Source organism: Ovis aries, chromosome 14, assembly GCF_016772045.2.
Source record: "Ovis aries strain OAR_USU_Benz2616 breed Rambouillet chromosome 14, ARS-UI_Ramb_v3.0, whole genome shotgun sequence".
Lineage (NCBI taxonomy): Eukaryota > Metazoa > Chordata > Mammalia > Artiodactyla > Bovidae > Ovis > Ovis aries.
This window is the reverse complement of record NC_056067.1, coordinates 46,257,899-46,278,102: the sequence shown is the minus strand read 5'-3', so window position 1 is coordinate 46,278,102 and position 20,204 is coordinate 46,257,899. Positions and strand designations below refer to the sequence as shown.

General features: G+C 37.3%; 1 protein-coding gene across 19 annotated transcripts in view; it reads left to right on the top strand.

The window, feature by feature from the left end:
* ZNF382 (zinc finger protein 382) overlaps positions 1–16,714 on the top strand; it is a 32,036-nt gene extending 15,322 nt beyond the window's left edge. For all 19 annotated transcript variants that reach the window (XM_042230881.2, XM_042230875.2, XM_042230882.2 and 16 more), the window contains exon 5: positions 14,662–16,714. In XM_042230881.2, the coding sequence (XP_042086815.1) occupies positions 14,662–16,001 (1,340 nt within the window). In that variant the 3' untranslated portion in view covers positions 16,002–16,714. The remainder of the gene's footprint in view (positions 1–14,661) is intronic.
* The last annotated feature ends 3,490 nt before the right edge of the window (positions 16,715–20,204 follow it).

Below are 20,204 nucleotides of genomic sequence, written 5' to 3'. Positions count from 1 at the left end.
GAGGTGATGGAATTCCAGTTGAGCTATTTCAAATTCTGAAAGTGCTGCACTCAAAATGCCAGGAAATATGGAAATCTCAGCAGTGGCCACAGGACTGGAAAAGGTCAGTTTTCATTCCAATCCCAAAGAAAGGCAATGCCAAAGAATGTTCAAGCTACCACACAATTGTACTCATCTCACATGCTAGCAAAATAATCCTCAAAATTCTCCATGCTAGGTTTCAACAGCAGGTGAACCAAGAACTTCCAGATGTTCAAGCTGGATTTAAAAAAGGCAGTGGAACCAGAGATCAAATTGTCAACATCCACTGGATCATAGAAAAAGCAAGAGAATTCCAGAAATACATCTACTTCTGCTTTATTGACTACGCTAAAGCCTTTGACTGTGTGGATCACAACAGACTGTGGAAAATTCTTCAAGAGATGGGAATACCAGACCACCTTACCTGCCTCCTGAGAAATCTGTATGCTGATCAAGAAGCAAGAGTTAGAACCAGACATGGAAAAACAGACAGGTTCCAGTATTGGAAAGGAGTACATCAAGGCTGTATATTGTTATCTTGTGTATTTAACTTACATGCAGAGTACATCATGTGAGGGCTTCTCTTGTGGTTCAGCTGGTAAGAATCCACCTGCAATGCAGGAGACCTGGGTTTGATCCCTGGGTTGTGAAGATCCCCTGGAGAAGGGAAATACTACCCACTCCAGTATTCTGGCCTGGAGAATTCCATGGACTGTATATGTATAGTCCCTTGGGTCACAAAGAGTTGGACATGACTGAGTGACTTTCACATCATGGGAAATCCTGGGCTGGATGAAGCACAAGCTGGAATCAAGATTTCTGGGAGAAATATCAATGACCTCAGATATGCAGATGACACCACCCTTATGGCAGAAAGCAAAGAAGAACTAAAGAACCTCTTGATGAAAGTGAAAAAGGAGAGTGAAAAAACTGGCTTAAAACTCAACATTCGAAAAACCAAGATCATGGTATCCAGTCCTATCACTTCATGACAAATAGGGAAACAATGGAAACAGGGACAGACTTTATTTTCTTGGATTTCAAAATCACTACAGATGGTGACTGCATCCATGAAATTAAAAGACACTTGCTCCTTGGAAGAAAAGCTATGACCAATTTAGACAGCATATTAAAAAGCAGAGACATTACTTTGCTGATAAATGTCCATCTAGTCAAAGCTATGGTTTTTCCAGTAGTCATGTATAGATGTGAGATTTGGACCATAAAGAAAGCTGAGCTCCAAAGAATTGATGCTTTTGAACTGTGGTGTTGGAGAATACTCTTGAGAGTCCCTTGGACACAAAGGAGATTAAACCAGTCAATCATAAAGGAAATCAGTCCTGAATATTCATTGGAAGGACTGATGCTGAAGCTGAAGCTCTAATACTTTAGTCACCTGATGTGAAGAACTCACTCCTTAGAAAAGACCCTGATGCTGGGAAAGATTGAAGGCAGGAGGAGAAGGGGATGACAGAGGATGAGATGGTTGGATGGCATCACTGACTTGATGGACATAAGTTTGAGCAAGCTCCGGGAGTTGTTGATGGACAGGGAAGACTGGCATGCTACAGTCCATGGGATCACAAAGAGTTGGACACTACTGAGCACTGACTGTTTGGGGATGAAATCACCACCACCACCACCCCCCAGCCCACTCAAAATATGTGACAGATGTCAGGACTGAAATCTCACATAATGAGGCTTTCTAGGGAGAGCAGGGCGGAGAAGGCAATGGCAACCCACTCCAGTACTCTTGCCTGGAAAATCCTATGGATGGAGGAGCCTGGAAGGCTGCAGTCCATGGGGTCACTGAGGGTCGGACACGACTGAGTGACTTCACTTTCACTTTTCACTTTCATGCATTGGAGAATGAAATGGCAACCCACTCCAGTGTTCTTGCCTGGAGAATCCCAGGGACGTGGCAGCCTGGTGGGCTGCCGTCTGTGGGGTTGCACAGAGTTGGACACAACTGAAGTGACTTAGCAGCAGCAGCAGGGAGAGCAGGGAGGACTCCCAAGCTGGTCCTAAAATGGCTTGAGAGAGCAAGGAAGGGTGGTGTCTGTCTTTGGTGTTTATTGTGATTATGGAGGTGGTCAGGTCAGGCTTCTACACATGGTTTAGAGCTTACATGGTTTAAACTTCTTGCCAACACCAATAGAAAGCATGCAAGCTCCCTTATTGGCTTGCCCAGGTGTGGGGCAAGAGGTGACAAAAAGGGAGTGGGTCTAGGAATTTGTCAGTCATAAGATGTCAAAAATAGAATGACTCTGTTACACATGCAAACACTAAGAAGAAAATGGGAGTGCCTGTAGATCAAAGTAGATTTCAGAACATGGACTATTACAGTGATAAAGCAGAACACTTCATCAGAAATCATAACAATTCTAACAGCTTCAAAATCTTTCAGTTTTTCTCAGCTTTTTATCATTTTCACTACCTAAAGAGTCTTTTTAGAGATTTTCTTTCTAATTATCCCCTCTATGAAATTTTAATAGTCTGTGTTCTGATCACAGTAGAATTTATCTAGAAATCAAAAGCATTTCTCTAAATTTCCCAAATATTTGGAAATTAATCACATTTCCAAATAACCCATGAATCAAGGAGGAAATCCTAAGGTAAATTAGAAGTTATTCTAAACTGAATGATAATTAAAACAGCATGTTAAAATCTGAGATGCAATTATAGCAGCATTAAAAATTTTTTATCACTTTAAATCAGAGCCTCCTGAAACAGGGTTAAATTGTCACCTGAAGTAACTAGAAAAAGAAAAGTAATTTAAACTCAAAAGTTAGTAAGAGGAAAAAACTGACTAAAGCAAAAATCAATGAGATACATAACAGAAGAAGAATAGAGGAAATGAGTGAAGCCAAATGCTGATGCATTAAATTAATAAAATTAAACCATACATTTTATTGTCTTGGGCTCCAAAATCAGTGCAGATGGTGACTGCAGCCATGAAAATAAAAGATACTCACTCCATGAAAGAAAATCTATGATAAAAGCTAGACAGAATATTAAAAAGCAGAGATATCACTTTGCCGACAGAGGTCCAAATGGTCATAGCTATGGCTTTTACAGTAGTCACCTATGGATGTGAGAGTTTGACTATAAAGAAGGCTGAGCACCAAAGAATTCATGCTTCTGAACTGTGGTGCTTCAGAAGACTCTTGCGAGTACCTTGGACAGCAAGGAGATCAAACCAGTCAATCCTCAAGGAAATCAACCCTGAATGTTCACTGGAAGGACTGATGCTAAAACTGAAGCTCCAATTCTTTGGCCACCTGAGGCAAAGAGCTAACTCATTGGAAAAGATGCTGGGAAAGATTGAGGGCATGAGAAGAAGGTGGTGACAGAGGATGAGATGGTTGGATTGCATCACTAACTCAATGGACATGAGTTTGAGCAAAGTCAGGAGACACTGATGGACAGGGAATCCTGGCATGCTGCAGTCCATGGGGTTGCAAAGAGTTGGACACAACTTAGCACCTGAACAACAACAACAACAATAACAACAGTATAAAAATTAGAAGACATATTACCAATATCAAAAATTAAAGGAGCTACAACACTACAGTTCCTACAGACATTAAAAGAAGTTAGGGTATTCCCTAATAATTTTATACCAACCAATGGAGTAGGGGAGAACACTTCCCAACTTACTTTATAAGACCAGCATTATTTATAATCAAAGGTACTCTAAGTATAGAAAACTACACACCAACATCCTTTGTGAAGTGAGATATAAAAATCCTTAATAAAGGGATTTTTATAATATAATTTATATAATGTTAATATTATAAAGTTTAATATATTACTGTAAAGCTGAATCTAGCAATATTTTAAAAGGATGATATCTCATGACCAAAAGGAGTTTGTCCAAGGAAAGTAAAGTTAATTTGGTATTCAAAAATCAAGCTATATAATTCACCATGTAAAGGTTAAAAGGTTAAAAAGAAAACCACATAATTATCTCATTAAATGCAGAAAAATAATAAAATTCAATTTCTGTTTATTACAAATCTTTTTTTAGCAATCTATGGGAATTTGCTCAACTTCATAAAGAATATCTTTGAAAAACTTAATAGCTGCCATCACATTCAATAGTGAAAGATTGAATGCTTGTCCTCTAATAAGAGCAAAATCAAAGAAAGGATGTCCATTATCACAAATTCTGTTAGACATTATGTGGGACACAAGTCAGTACAATAAGACAAGAAAAAGAAGTTAAAGGCTACAGATTAGAAAGGGAACTGTCTTCATTTGTAAGTGACATGTTTGTGTACATAGTAAATCCTAAGGAATCTAAAAGAAAAGAACTGTTAGAACTAGTAGTGAATTTAGCAAGTTGGTCATATTTTAGACCAAATTTTGGAAAATTTTCGTCTGAACTTCTACAGTTTTTTTCCTGCTGTATTCTCAATTATATTTTAAATAATTTCATCCTACCCTCTAATTCACTAAAGATTTTAAAAATTCTTTCAGTTTGAGTAATTTCTGTTAGTCTGACTTCCAGTTTACTGATTCTTTGTTCCCTTATATTTGTTATTAAACCCATCCAGTGAATCTTACATTTCAGATTTTTTTTCAGTTTGCATTTCCGTATTTCTCCTGAATATTTCATCTCTTCACCCATATTTTCATCTTTTCTTATAGACTTGTAAACATATTTATCTATTTAGCTATTTTAAGTATCTAAATTATTTTAAATTTAGCTATTTTAAATTTCTAATTTCAACATAGGGTCTGACTGGCTTTTATTCTCCATTTACCTGTTTCTTCTCAGGAAAACTTTAGGTAACATGTTGTGAAGATGTTAGATCATTTTTCTTCTTCTGAGGATTGATGACTTTTAATCTTATCAGTTCAGTTCAATTGCTCAGTTATGTCCAACTCTTTGCAAACCTATGGACCATAGCACGCCAGGCTTCCCTGTCCATCACCAACTGCCAGAGCTTGCTCAAACTCATGTCCATTGAGTTGGTGATGCCATCCAAACATCTCATCCTCTTTCATCCCCTTCTCCTGCTGCCTTGAATCTTTCCCAGCATCAGGGTCTTTTCTAAGGAGTCAGTTCTTCACACAGGTGGCCAAAGTATTGGAGCTTCAGCATCAGTCCTTCCAATGAATATTCAGGACTGACTTCCTTTAAGATTGACTGGTTTGATCTCCTTGGTGTCCAAGGGACTCTCAAGAGTCTTCTCCAACACCACAGTTCAAAAGCATCAGTTCTTTGGCACTCTGCTTTCTTTATGGTCCAACTCTCTGCTTTCTTTATGGTCCAACTCTCACATCTATACATGACTACTGGGAAACCATAGCTTTGATTAGATGGACATTTATCAGCAAAGTAATGTCTGCTTTTTAATATGCTATCTAAGTTGGTCATAGCTTTTCTTCTAAGGAGAAAGCATATTTTAATTTCATGGTTGCAGTCAACATATGCAGTGATTTTGGAGACCAAGAAAATAAAGTCTGTCCCTGTTTCCATTGTTTCCCTGTCTATTTGCCATGAAGAGGTGGTACCAGATGCCATGATCATAGTTTTCTGAATATTGAGTTTTAAGCCAAGTTTTTCACTGTCCTCTTTCACTTTCATTAAGAGGATCTTTAGTTCTTCTTCGCTTTCTGCCATAAAGGTGGTGTCATCTGCATATCTGAGGTTATTGATATATCACCCGGCAATCTTGATTCCAGCTTGTGCTTCATCCAATCCTACATTCACATAATGTATTCTGCACGTAAGTTAAATAAGCAAGGTAACAATATACAGTCTTGAAGTACACCTTTCCCAATTTGGAAGCAATCCATCGTTCCATGTCTGTTTCTAACTGTTGCTTCGTGACCTGCACGCAGCGCATGTGTGCTGATTGACACTATTGATTTCTCGATAGTCAGGTTAGTGGTCTGGTGTTACCATCTCTTTAAGAATTTTCCCATCCACACAGTCTAAGGCTTTAGCACAGTCAAGGAAGCAGATGTTTTTCTGGAATTCGCTTGCTTTTTCTATGAACCAACTTCTGTTGACAATTTGATCTCTGGTTCTTCTGCCTTTTCTAAATGCAGGTTGAAGTTGAACATCTGGAGGCTCTTGGTTCATATACTTTTGAAGCTTCACTTGGAGAATTTTGAGCATTACTTTGCTAGTGTGTGAGATAAGTGCAGTTGTGTAGTAGTTTGAAGATTCTTTGGCATTGCCTTTCTTTGGGATTGGAATGAAAACTGATCTTTTCCAGTCCTGTGGCCACTGCTGAGATTTCCATATTTCCTGGCATTTTGAGTGCAGCACTTTCACAGCATCATCTTTTAGGATTTGAAATAGCTTAGCTGGAATTCCATCACCTCCACTAACTTTGTTCATAGTGATGCTTCTTAAGACCAACTTGATATTGCATTCCAGGTAGTCTGGCTCTAGGTGAGTGATCACACCATTGTGGTTATCTGAGTCATTAAGATCTTTTTTGTATAGTTCTTCTGTGTATTCTTGCCACCTCTTCTTAATATCCTCTGCTTTATTGGGTCCATACCATTTCTGTCCTTTATTGTGCCCATCTTTGCATGAAATGTTCCTTTGGTATCTCTAGTTACGTTACTGGAGGCTCACATGAATTATTTTGTCAGGTTGCTTTAAAGTTGTTTGAAAAGTGAAAGTCACTCAGTCATGTTGAACTCTTTGTGCCCCCATGTACTATACAGTCCATGGAATTCTCCAGGCCAGAATACTGGAATGGGTAGCCATTCCCTTCTCCAGGGGATCTTCCCAGCCCAGGGATCGAACCCAGGTCTTCCCCATTATAAAGTGAAAGTGAAGTCGCTCAGTCGTGTCCTACTCTGCGACCCCATGAACTGTAGCCCACCAGGCTCCTCCATCCATGGAATTTTCTAGGCAAGAGTACTGGAGTGGGTTGCCATTTCTTTCCCCATTATAGGCTGGTTCTTTTATCAGCTGAGCCACCAGGGAAGCTCTTTAAGTGTTTAGGTTATGTTTATTTCCATTTCAGTTTTGCCTTTAGTTTTATGTTACTGCTCTAAGTCCTCGGATACAGCCTTTACTCCTAATACATGGGCATTATGGGATTTCAATAGAAAGACTGAAGTTTTAATCAGATTCTTCTAACTTGGCACAGGACTGGAATTATTAATAAAAACTATTTTTATAGGGTTGAGTTAACTGCAGATATCTTTGCTTGATTCTTACAGTGTTCCAGCTTTCTTTTCCCTTTATGCTCCTTGTAGTCTTGCCCTGTGGAAATGAAGTTAACCAACGTTTTGTGGAGGGGTTTATGCTAATGTTGCGGCTTTCCTTCTATATTTTTTTCTTTCTTGGATTCTGTCCTCAGTTTACAGCCACTCTGCTACTCCTGAACTCTGATGTCTGATTTTTCAGTACATGATGACTCCTACTTTCTATTTCTATTTCTACTTGAGATCTGTCCCCTGTGTGCTGCATGAACTGCCAGAATACACAGTGGAAGACCTGGATAAATGTAGATCTTATTGCAGTAGGGTTTCTTTCTTTCAAAGTTTGCATCCACTCCAGTTTCTGCCTGCTTTTGATCATTCTTTAGTGCCTTCAAGGAAGTTAGTCATCAGTTGGAAGGTTCTTTTGATACAGACTTCTTTGCTGTTACCAGAATCTGAATGTCTGAATCAGCAGTTCTCAAACTTTTTAGTCTTAGGACTTATTTATACTCTTAAGAATTAAAAGAACTTTGTGCATGTTTGTATACCCTATTCGAAATTACAACAAAATTTAAAATATTCATTTATTTCATTTAAAAAGAACAATATAAAAATAACAAACTAATATTGACATAAAAATCATATTTTTACCAAAAAAAAAAAAAAACCTTTTCCAAAAGAAAAAAATGAGCAAAGGGACATTGTTAGATGATTGAAGTTTATTTACTATCCTACTGAACAGAAGATAGCTGATTTTCACATCTGATTCTACTTTTAGTCTGTTGCAATATGTTATTTTAATTGAAATATGTGGAGAAAATCTTCCTTCATGCATTTATGTAGTTTGACAGAGAAATTTTTAAAAGCCTTTTTAGATTGTCATGGGTATTCTAAATTAATACAACACCCAAGCTTACTTGGTAGTTCCTAAACAGTACCATTTAACAACTGGTTATTTCTAAACAGTTAGTTGTAATATAAAATCTGAAATTATAACAGTGAACTTTGGTGTGGACTATTACATAAAATCCAGTGGTCTATTTAAATATTTTCCCCATGCATTGTTTTGTAACACTATATATTGGTCATTTGGAAAGTAACAGTTCACTGGTATATACAGGTCTGCCAAATTTTTACATGTTTCCATATACCGTATTTTTTAAAAACCCCAAACCCGCATGTGTTAGTATTATCAGGAATTTCATTATAAAAGTCTTTTAAGTATTGGTAAATTGACAAGCAAACCATAGCAAATATAAGCTTTCTTACATAATGATTTATACTTAAAAGCTTGAACTTTATCATAGGTAACAAGTATTGGGAGATGTTTTCTTTGAATAGACAGGTTCGCATTGTTCAAGAAAATGTCTACCAGATACCCACAACTGAATAATAGTCAGTGTTTTTTCAAGTAAAACTGCTGTTCCACAAATTGTAGATATTCAGCTCTCAACTCAAATAATTATACCAGCACTTTTCCTCACGAAATATGATTGGCCCTTGAACAATACACATTTGAACTGTGCAGATCCACTTATATGCAACTTTTCTCAACAGCAAATTCTATATGACTGCAGGGTCCACAGTTGGCTGAATCTACAGGTGTGGAACTGTGGCTTTGGAGGAACTGAGGACCAACTATAAGTTATAGGCAGATTTTTGACCAGGCAGAGGGTTGGTACCCTTAACTCACATAGAACATTATAAATATATGTTCTCAACGGTGGAGATCTAATAAATTAATAAAATTAGTGAAGCTTTTTTTTCCCTTGTGTGTGGTAGTTAGAAATGCAGTGTTTCCTATTGTAGATTGGTGCCAGTGCTTTGATACAATGCTTTTGAACTGTGGTGTTGGAGAAGACTCTTGAGAGTCCCTTGGACTGCAGGGAGATCCAACCAGTCCATTCTGAAGGAGATCAGCCCTGGGATTTCTTTTGGAAGGAATGATGCTAAAGCTGAAACTCTAGTACTTTGGCCACCTCATGCAAAGAACTGACTCATTGGAAAAGACTCTGATGCTGGGAGTGATTGGGGTCAGGAGGTGAAGGGGACGACCGAGGATGAGATGGCTGGATGGCATCACTGACTCGATGGACGTGAGTCTGAGTGAACTCCAGGAGTTGGTGATGAACAGGGAGGCCTGGCATGCTGCGATTCATGGGGTCGCAAAGAGTTGGACACGACTGAGCAACTGAACTGAACTGACTGAATGTGCCAGCATTTTACCCACTGTATCAATCATTTTTAAAAAATTTGCATTTTATGATGTTTTGACATCTTTAGGGAGCCTACTAGCTAATGAGAGATTGCCCTTCCCAGAGCTAGCCAATTCCTAGAGATAGTAAACAAACAACTTGTTGGTGAACCAACTTTTCATATACAGATGAGCCAGTGGCAGTTCCGTATCCTTAACCACCTCCTTTATCTAACTCACAGACACCAAAGCAATATTTTCTCTGCCCTGAGTCACCAGGACCAGGTATCAGACAACTGGAGATCACCCCTATATCCCATGACATGCCAACACTGTTCAAACTAACTGACCCTAAGCTGTTTGCCCTGCCTTGCCTTTCCATGGATGTAAGCCCAGTAAAAGCTCTGGTGTAGGCTTTCCCCTTGCTTCTTTCTGCTTCCTGACCAAACCTGGTGCTTCCCCATGTGGTTCTGCATGGCATGGCATAGGTCCTCCTCTCAGGAATGGTAATAGGAAATTTTCTTTTAACAACATGAGCATCTCTGTGTCATCATTCCATCACCTCTATAAATTAAAATTCCATGAGACACCCACTATTGCTCTTGTCATTAGTGTAAATAAGAACATAATTTAAAATACTATTATTTTTGTTAATCATGAAGTGTTATTATATTATTACTTTTTTGCCACACTATGCAGCATGCTGGATCTTAATTCCCCAACCAGGGAAATTGCACTCATTTCCCCTGCATTAGGAGTACGGAGTCTTAACCACTGGACTACCAAGGAAGTCCCAGTGAAATGTTATTACTAACAAAAATAGTTTTGACTTTGTAGACCTCCCATAAGAATCTCTTGGAAACTGTTGGTTTAGGCCTTTCTTGTTTTTCGTCTCTTTCTTTAACATTTCAGCTCTTTATCTTTCTTCTTTTATTATAGTCTTCTATTTATAGGCATTCATAAATCTAAAATATAAAATTTTAAAGGGTAATCATTGCTAATATTTATCTTCCTCTTAATCTTCATTTTCTTTTCTTCCTTTCCCCTTCTAGTTGTTTCCTGCACTTAGTCTCATGTCCCATTCTTACTGTGAGACCTACTATCAAATTTCAAAATCCATATGCCTCACACTAAAGTGATAATTTCAGTATCACTTCATTTGAATACATTTCTTCCCAATAAATCTCCATGTTTCATAACATAGTGCTCAGATGCCTGATATGTACCCACTTTGATTGGGGTGAAAAATATATCCTGTGTCCCTGAGTGTCTTTTTCATCTTGCTCACTTTTCTTCCCTCTGAAAAAATAAATATTTGTTGAATAAATGGATTTTATTTCAGTAGGCTCTCATCAGTATCCTTAAAGGATCTTTCTTCATCCTCAGTTCTTATCTTTATAACAGCCACATAAGCTTTAATAATCTGATCCATTCTCAAGTTGTGATATCTTTGTTTTATGTGAATGGCTTTCAAATAGCCATTTTCAGCGCATTTCTCCCACTTGGACTGTACTGGTATATTTTAATCTGCTTACAGCAATATAGTGATCACATGTCTCATCCTTTCAGTTATTGATATTTTAGAAATAATAGATAGCCATTAACAGGAAGGAGATCCAACCAGTCCATTCTGAAGGAGATCAGCCCTGGGATTTCTTTGGAAGGAACGATGCTAAAGCTGAAACTCCAGTACTTTGGCCACCTCATGCAAAGAGTTGACTCATTGGGAAAGACTCTGATGCTGGGAGGGATTGGGGGCAGGAGGAGAAGGGGACGACAGAGGATGAGATGGCTGGATGGCATCACTGACTCAATGGACGTGAGTCTGAGTGAACTCCAGGAGTTGGTGATGGACAGGGAGACCTGATGTGCTGCGATTCATGGGGTCGCAAAGAGTCGGACACGACTGAGCGACCGAACTGAACTTTATTTTATCTTTGTTTCTATATCTTTTCTTACTGTAGTTAGCTTCTTAAATATCAGGTTGATTTCATCATCTCTGCTATATTTCAAAAATTAGCTTTCAACAATTTGTGTTTATTTCACTCCATGAAATAGCTTTACATCCTATCATATTCTTATTTGCCACTGACATCTTCCAAAGTAAGAACCATGTCATTTCAGGTGTGGACTGCTGTAATTACTGTTTGGATTTGCTATGATTTTTTTTCTAGTTCTTTCAGTTTTCTTTCAGTCAATATGCAAAAAAAAAAGATATCCCCTTATTATATGAAATTTAAATCCTTTATTTTTCAAGGGCTGACAATAATATCCCATCTGTTCATTCCACGTGTATTTCCTTTTTTGACTGAGAACTCCTGCTCATCTCTGTTCTAGTCTCCCAAATGTACAGCTGGACCTTTCATTATGTGACAGCTGCTGTATACTTATAGCAATACTTGGAAAGTCAACCAACTACAAAATAAGAGAGTAAAACAGTACACACAAAGGCATCCTTATTTCTGATACCAAATGTAAATTCAGGAATCCCAAGATTTGTGTCAATAGTTTGCTATAAGAACTTAACAAAACTTACTGAAAGCTGTAATACTCACAGTTATGGTTTGTAAGAGAAAAATACAAATTAAAATTAGCCAAGGGGAGAATTGCATAGAGCAGAGTCCAGGAAAGTACCAAACACAGAGCTTCTAGTTGTCTGCTCTCTGTGGAATCAGGGACAGCATTATTTCCCTGTGACAGTTCTTACAGAATATTGCCAGCCAGGGAAGGTTCACGCAAGCCTAGAGTCCAGAGTTGGTTACAGTAGGGCTCTGTCACATAGGATGCCTAAGAGACTGAACTAATATTCTGGGACCCAAACCCCCACTTAAGTCACATTGTTGGTGTGACTCAAAGAACCCCCCCAGCCTAAATCACATTTTTACTTTCTAGCTGGCCAAAGGTTCCCAGGCAAATAAATACTCCTCTAAGACATGACATTCCAAGGATTTAGAGATTACCTCCCAGAAGACGAAGGCAAATGTCAAGACTTCTCTTTGAGTAAGAATTATATTCTTTCCAACACAATACTACATATCCTTGAGTTAAAAGATAAAATTTTACTTCCACATGAAATATTCCTTGCTGACTCCAGAGCATGTCAGCTCCTGTTTTTCTGCATTCACATTATACTTAGTGTCTGTAACACACAAACAGAACCATCCTCTGATATGATCTAGTAATTTGCTACCTTATTCAACATGGTTTTATCTGAGGCCTCTTTTCCTATCTGATTAACAATCCCCTCAAAATAAGGTCCACTCTTTTACTTTTCCTTACTGTAGCTTGTAAGAGAGGCTAGACATTCAATAGTTACCTGATTGATGGCCTATGATAGTATGCAAGGAAATTATCTTTTTCATCCATTCAGAAATCATTTAAACGGTAAGTTCTTTTTATATATACATGCCAAGATGATCATATCCCTTTACCACTCTTAAATGTGTTAATGTAAACTCAGAAGATTTCAAAGAAGATAGTTAATTAAATATTGACTTCAAAGTTTTAGTTGGGAAGGCATTCTTATCAAATCGAGCACTTTACATATAATATATTAAAATAGCAACAAATCTTGTTGAAAGATTATTTGAAATGGATGGTTCAGACTATAAAATTATATACTAATTTCAGACATTGAAGAGTAGAGAGAATATATGAAGGCTTTTGGATAAATTGGATAGTAGAATGTCCCTGGAGGAGGTTCAAGTTGTCAGGAAGGCAGTATAATTCCCATTACTGATACAGATTAGTTTTGTGTGTCCTAGAACTACACATAAATGAAATATGTACTCTTTTGCATGAAGTTTTATATCTAAAAATGTTTGGTATTCATCTCTTTTGTCATTATGTTTCAGTTGGTTTTTTCCTTTTTATTGCTGAATAGTATTCCATTATATACATTTCGTGGTAGTATTCTATTTTATAAATACATGATCCTACCATGCATATCTGGTGGAACAATTTTAAAGATAGATACGGTATCAGTTGTTTACACTTTCATGACTTGTTTGATGTGATAAAAAGGCTATTGTAAATAAGATGCAAATAAGATTCATCATAAGTAAGATGAGTCCATATTTAAAATTGCCCCATCAGATATGGGTGGTAGTAAGGTAAAATAGTAAGATATAGCGAAGAAGTTTTAAGAAAATAATAGATCAACCAGTGCCATACACATATATTAAAGCATTCAGTCTTTCATAGCTCCAGTAGGGAATAGCAGAGTCCCAGAGGGTGCTAGTGGTAAAGAACCTGCCTGCCAGTGCAGAAGACATAAGAGATGTGGGTTCAATCTCTGGGTCAGGAAGATCCCCAGAAGAAGGGCACAGCAACCCATTCCAGTATTCTTGCCTGGAGAATTCCATGGACAGAGAAGCCTGGCAGGCTATGCTCCATAGGGTCACAAAGAGCTGAACACAACTGAAGCAACTTAGCACATATGCACTGCATTGGGAGGAAAACTTGAAGTCATCCTTCCCTAAAACTGAAAAAGTAATTTAGCAAATTGAAGAGAGGAAGAGTTATAATTGATGGTCAAGAGAATTTAGTTATTGATCATCTCTAGAAGAATAAATTGATGGTAGCAGCAATCAGAATACAACAGTGATTATATTCATGTTGCAAATATCCTTTTCCTGTGGTTTATTTTATAATTCCTAAGGGAATTATGTTTCCCCAATACCCCTTTCAATGAAAAAAATTAGTTATGTGGAGAGTTAGGGTCAAGACTATAGACTAGTGTGTCTGTTAGCACTAGGAAATGAGTGACTGAAAAAGTTCATTTGCCATGGATGGGCTCAATACAAGTGAGGAAGAAACAAATGGAAGTATTTTATAACACTTATTTAGTCATTAGGGAATAAATATATAGTTTTTCATCATCACCTGAACATTTTCAATACTTACTGTTAGTACCCTTGATAGGCTCACTCCATTATCTCTGAATCTGCCTGTTCCAAGAACAGTCCTGCTTTCACTATCCTTTGTCTTCTGCTTACTTGGCCTTTTATTATACCTGCTCAGTGTAGCTTATATTTACAACATCCCAAAGATATGTGTTGTTTGCTTACGGTAGTTTTTCCTCATTTTAACAGTGTAGCAGGGTTTGTGTTTGTTACATACATTTGCCCTCCCAGAGGTAATTTATTTTAGGCTTTCTGTAGACTAAAATAGTGTGATAGACAGGCCCACCATGGATTGTTTGTATTATTTATCTTATCCATAATGTTTACATGGAGGCTTACTATTGTTAATTGTATTTTTTCTAGAAGAAGATTGGAAAGCTGAAGATGTTTTAGTGAAATTCAAAGAATACCAAGACAGGCATTCTAGGTCAGTTATATCCATCAACCACAAAAGACTAATAAAAGAGAGAAGTAACATTTGGGGGAAAACATTTTCTATCGACAAGAACCGTATTATTTCAAAAACAACACTACATGAATATAAACCTGATGGAAAAGTTTTAAAAGATATTTCAGAATTAGTCATTAGAAATATAAGTCCTGTAAGAGAGAAGTTTAGTGAGAGTAATGGATGGGAGAAATCACTCCTTTACACTAAACATGAGAAAATTCATGCAGCAGTGAATCTCTGTAAACAAACAGAAAGGAGTCTCAGTGGTAAACAAGAGCTTATTCAACATCGGAAGGTTCAAACTCCAGAGCAACCATTTGAACATAATGAATGTGAAAAACCCTTCCTTATGAAAGGAATGTTACTTACGCATACCAGAGCTCACGGAGGAGAAAAATCCTGTGAATACAATAAAGATGGCACAGCCTTCATTGAAAAGTCAACTCTCAATGTCCACCAACAAAATATTATGGAGAAGAAGCCCCACTCATACAGCAAATATGGGAAATTCCTCTGTAGGAAGTCCATTTTTATCATGCATCAGAGATCTCAAACAGAAGAGAAACCCTTTCATTGTCCTTACTGTGGGAATAACTTTAGAAGGAAGTCGTACCTCATTGAACATCAACGAATTCACACAGGTGAGAAACCTTATGTTTGCAGTCAATGTGGAAAAGCCTTTCGTCAAAAGACAGCCCTCACTCTTCATGAGAAAACACACTTAGAGGGGAAACCCTACATTTGTATGGATTGTGGGAAGTCCTTCCGCCAAAAGGCAACCCTTACTAGACATCACAAAACACATACAGGAGAGAAGGCCTATGAATGTACTCAATGTGGAAGTGCTTTTAGAAAGAAGTCTTACCTTGTTGATCATCAGAGAACACACACAGGGGAGAAACCATATCAATGTAATGAATGTGGGAAGGCATTTATCCAGAAGACAACCCTCACTGTACATCAGAGGACTCACACAGGAGAGAAACCCTATATTTGCAATGAATGTGGGAAGTCCTTCCGCCAGAAGGCAATCCTCACTGTTCATCAGAGAATACATACAGGAGAGAAATCCAATGGATGTCCTCAGTGTGGGAAAGCCTTTAGTAGGAAATCTAACCTCATTCGCCATCAGAAAACTCACACTGGAGAGAAACCATATGAATGTAAAGAATGTGGGAAGTTCTTCAGTTGTAAGTCAAACCTCATTGTCCATCAAAAAACTCACAAGATAGAAACTGTGAGAATTCACTAAAACATGTGACTTTTCTGGTGAAAATTTTTAAAGTCATAGTAAATCCTGTACATGAGGTTGCTTGCAAGTGTATTAATATTAAACAGTTTAAAGTACTGTAGCATATTTATCTACTATTTGCTAGCCCACAAAACACATAAAAAGAATTATGAGATAAATGATAAAAGTCACTGAAAATACAAGCTTAAAATTTTATTAACTTCACCATACATAAATTCTAAAGTCAAGTTGCTAAAAACATTTAAAATTGCTTATTTAAAATTTTAACATATAACTTTTTGTGACCCAGTATTAAGCACTAGGCTACCTGACCGTGGTCCCTGGACCACACTGTGAACAGAACTGCTTTAAAAGAAAGGAGGTGTGACTGTATTTCTTACTGCAAATACGGAATAAAAGTTATCTCCTCAGTTAACCACAGTTCTAACTCCTAACATTATTAATTAGTTTTTGCATATTATAAATCTTTATATAAAGTAGATTATACATCATGTATTCTTTCATATATGACTTGTTTCATCCATCACTATGTCTTTAAAACTCATCATTAGTGCATGTTGGAGAAATTTATTTATTTTCATTCTGTATAAAATTTCACTATATAATACATTTCAGTTTATCCAATGGACAACTTCAGTTTATCCAACTATTAATGGACTTTTTTTTATTGTTTACAGCTTAGGGTCATAATAAATAATGCTTCTTCAAACATATTTATATTTAGGTGTACATATATTCATTTCTCTTATGTATATACTTTACACATATATACTTAGGAATGAAATTTCCGGGCCCTGGGATATGTGTATACTGGTACTACCAAACAATGCGTAACTTTGATGTTAGGAGATAATTCACTCTGAAGGAAGACAGCTGTATATATTATCAACATGGTGATGGTTCAAATGTGAGAATGCATACTAGAGGGAAACTATGAATGTTGTGAAACCTGGGAATTCAAATAGAATGGATATTCAAAGATTTTTAGTGACAACTCAAATCCTAAATACTAGATACAGGTTATAAATGTGAAACTGCCTTCAGCCATAAGATTGTCCATTTGAAATCAAAGTCATGCTGTAGGAAGAGAGGGACCTAGTGTCTTCCTTGCTCAACATGAGAGAATTCTAACTGGATGGAACAGTATCTTACTGGTCATATGAAAATGATGAATATGGAAAAAGCTTAGAACCACAGCTCAGATCTTTACATCACTAGGGAATTCACAATGGACGTGAATACTTGAAATGATTGTAAGAGTGATTAGTCATAACTCACGTCTATACGGTAGCAAAGAATTCATACTAAAGAAAGAAAGATTGACAAGGCAACAGATGAGGCTTTCAACTCTTAACTCTGGGGAAAGCTGTTTCTATGAAAGAAGTCCAACCATACCAAGATCATGATGCTAGAGAGTCAGTTGTCCATAGCCCCAGCTAAGCACCAAGTCATTATCCATTATCTGCCAAATATCAATGACCAATCTGGGGCAAGTCAAGTCTTTGGATGACTAGGCACTGCTGGCATCCAACTGGAACCACATAAGAGACCCTCTGCCCTCAAGCAGTAACTGCTCAGCTGAGGCCTTCTCAAATTTCTGACCCTCAAGAATAAATGGTTACATTTTAAAATTTGATGGATTAAAGTAAGAGGAAAATAATCTCTTAGTATCTGTATTGTAAAAATAAAGGTATGAATATTTGGATTCCAGAGTCAAAGAGCAAAAGTGTGGTGACTACTAGGTGATCTTGATGTGAGCAAAAACTGGCCCTGAAATACAGCTGAAGTTTGGGCTGTATATTTTGTTTACAACCACATACCTAAATACCAACTCAGTGAGGAGTTCATATACCTATTTTTTATTTTTCTCCTTCTGTGGTAGTAAGTTATAGTTATCAACTTGATTACTTATTCAAATGTATACTTCCCAATTTTGAAAAAAAAAAATTAGCCCCAAAATACCAACTGTGGACAATGCAGAAGGAAGTTAAGTCTGTCTTTGAAAGGTCTTCTGCAGAGTCATTTCATGAACTAAGGTGCAGACAAATCAAGATATAGAATCCAATGTACATTAAGTACAGCCATGCCCTTGTAGGTGGTAACCTGGAATGCCTTGAAGAGAGTCTAAAGTTTTGCTTTTGAACAATTATTTACATATAAGCTACTTCTCAGGAAAATTAAGCCCAATGGTTTTTATTTTGGTGTGAACCAGAATTGGGCTATCTTTCAGTCTCCTGTGTGAAGATTTCTTGAAGAAGTTGGAAGTGTTCTTTTTCATTGATTTTTATGGGTCCTTATTTTATGAATTGATTAATATATGAAATGAGGACTTTTCATCTAACTTTGGTCAGTGATGTTTGTGTAGCTCTGAGGAGTGGACATGGTTCTGGCATTCTAATCCACTTATCCCTAAATATATATGACAGGATAGGAATTAATTTGCAAATTCATTCTTTGTAGACCTAACTGCAAGGTCTAGGACACAAGAGAATTAATATGTACAAAGATTTCATCAGTTCAAAAGGACTAACAAAACTCCACAGAGTATATACATTTAATGTTGTTGAGTCACTAAATTGTGTCCAACTCTTGTGACTCAATGGACTGTAGCCCTCCAGGATCGTCTGTCCATGGATTTCCCAGGCAAGAATACTGGAGTGGGTTGCCATTTCCTTTTCCAGGGGATCTTCTGACCCAGGAATCTAACCCACATCTCTTGCCATGGCAGGCAAATTCTTTACCAGTGAGCCACCAGGGAAGCTCATATACTATTTAATGCTTTCATTTAAAAGCAAAAGATGTAGCTTACCAAGAGAAATGGTAGGTAAGCATTTGGTTGGGGGTGTCTGAGAATCATTCAGGTGCAAGTTCCACAGTGTCCTTATTCACATAGAGACTGCACTCTACCTCCAGATAGAACCAGTAAGATTTATGTGAATCTTGGGAGAGCTCAAGGCATAAGTTCCCCAAAAGGACTTTTATGCCCCTTTGTTCACTGGTCACATAGTCAAAGTGGGCTCTAATCATTTATATGAGTAAAATAATTGACTCCGGGGGTCTTCAGGGAAAATTTCAACTTCAAACAGCATCTTATGTATCCCTCTGCCTTATGTCAATCAAACTCAATGCCAGACATTCAGTTATCATGGAGATAATGTTAGAACTTTTCCAGTCTGATTCAGTTCAGTTCAATCATTCAGTCGTGTCTGACTGCGAACCCATGGCCTGCAGCAAGCCAGGCGTCCCTGTCCATCACCAACTCCTGGAGCTTACTCAAATTCATGGCAGTTATAAATCAAATTTCCAGTCCAACTATAAATCTAATCCATCCTACAAACATGGTTCCTACATCTCCTATGTATTTTCTGATAATCTGTGTATGTGAACAAGCATGTTGCCTCACTTCTCATGTCCCCAGCATCTGCATAGTGCATCTCAAACCTGAAACATTCTTGCCAGGTAATGCTTGAATATTGTGGTCTAGCAATAGAGTCAGACTTATCATGCCCTGCCTTATAAGTAATATGCAACAGTTAAAGTACAGATATCAATACTGGTCTCTAATATTCATCTGGGATATTGTACCATTTGAGATATTCATCAGTTTATAATCTGGGACTTTTCAAAATCATAGATGTGTGACAATATCAAGTACCGATGAGGGTGTGGAACAACTAGAACTTTGATACAATGCTAATGGGAATGCAAAGTTGTAAAACACTGGAAAACAATTTGGCAGTTTCATAAAAAGTTAAACATATTTCTCATGTGACTCAGCAATCCCACTTACATTTAGTGTAGAGAAATAAAAACACATGTTCCCACAAAAGCCTATTCATGCGTGTCTATAGTAGTAGTATTTATAATCACTAAAAACTGGAACAACCCAAATGTTCTTCAGTGGATAAATGGACACACCATGGTATATTCACTCAATAAAATTACTCAACAACAAAAATGGACTACTGACACGTGCAACATTATGGATGAAACCAGCCTCAAAAAGTTACATACTTTATGGTTTCATTTATACATTATGGAAAATGTAAAAATATAAATATCCAAAATATATCAGTGGTTGCCAGGGATTAGGGGTGTCTGAATAGAAAGGGGATGCATGAGGGAATTCCTTGAGGTGTTGTAATTGTTTTGAATACTGTTTGTGGTCATAAATATAAAAATACATATGTGAAAAATCATAGA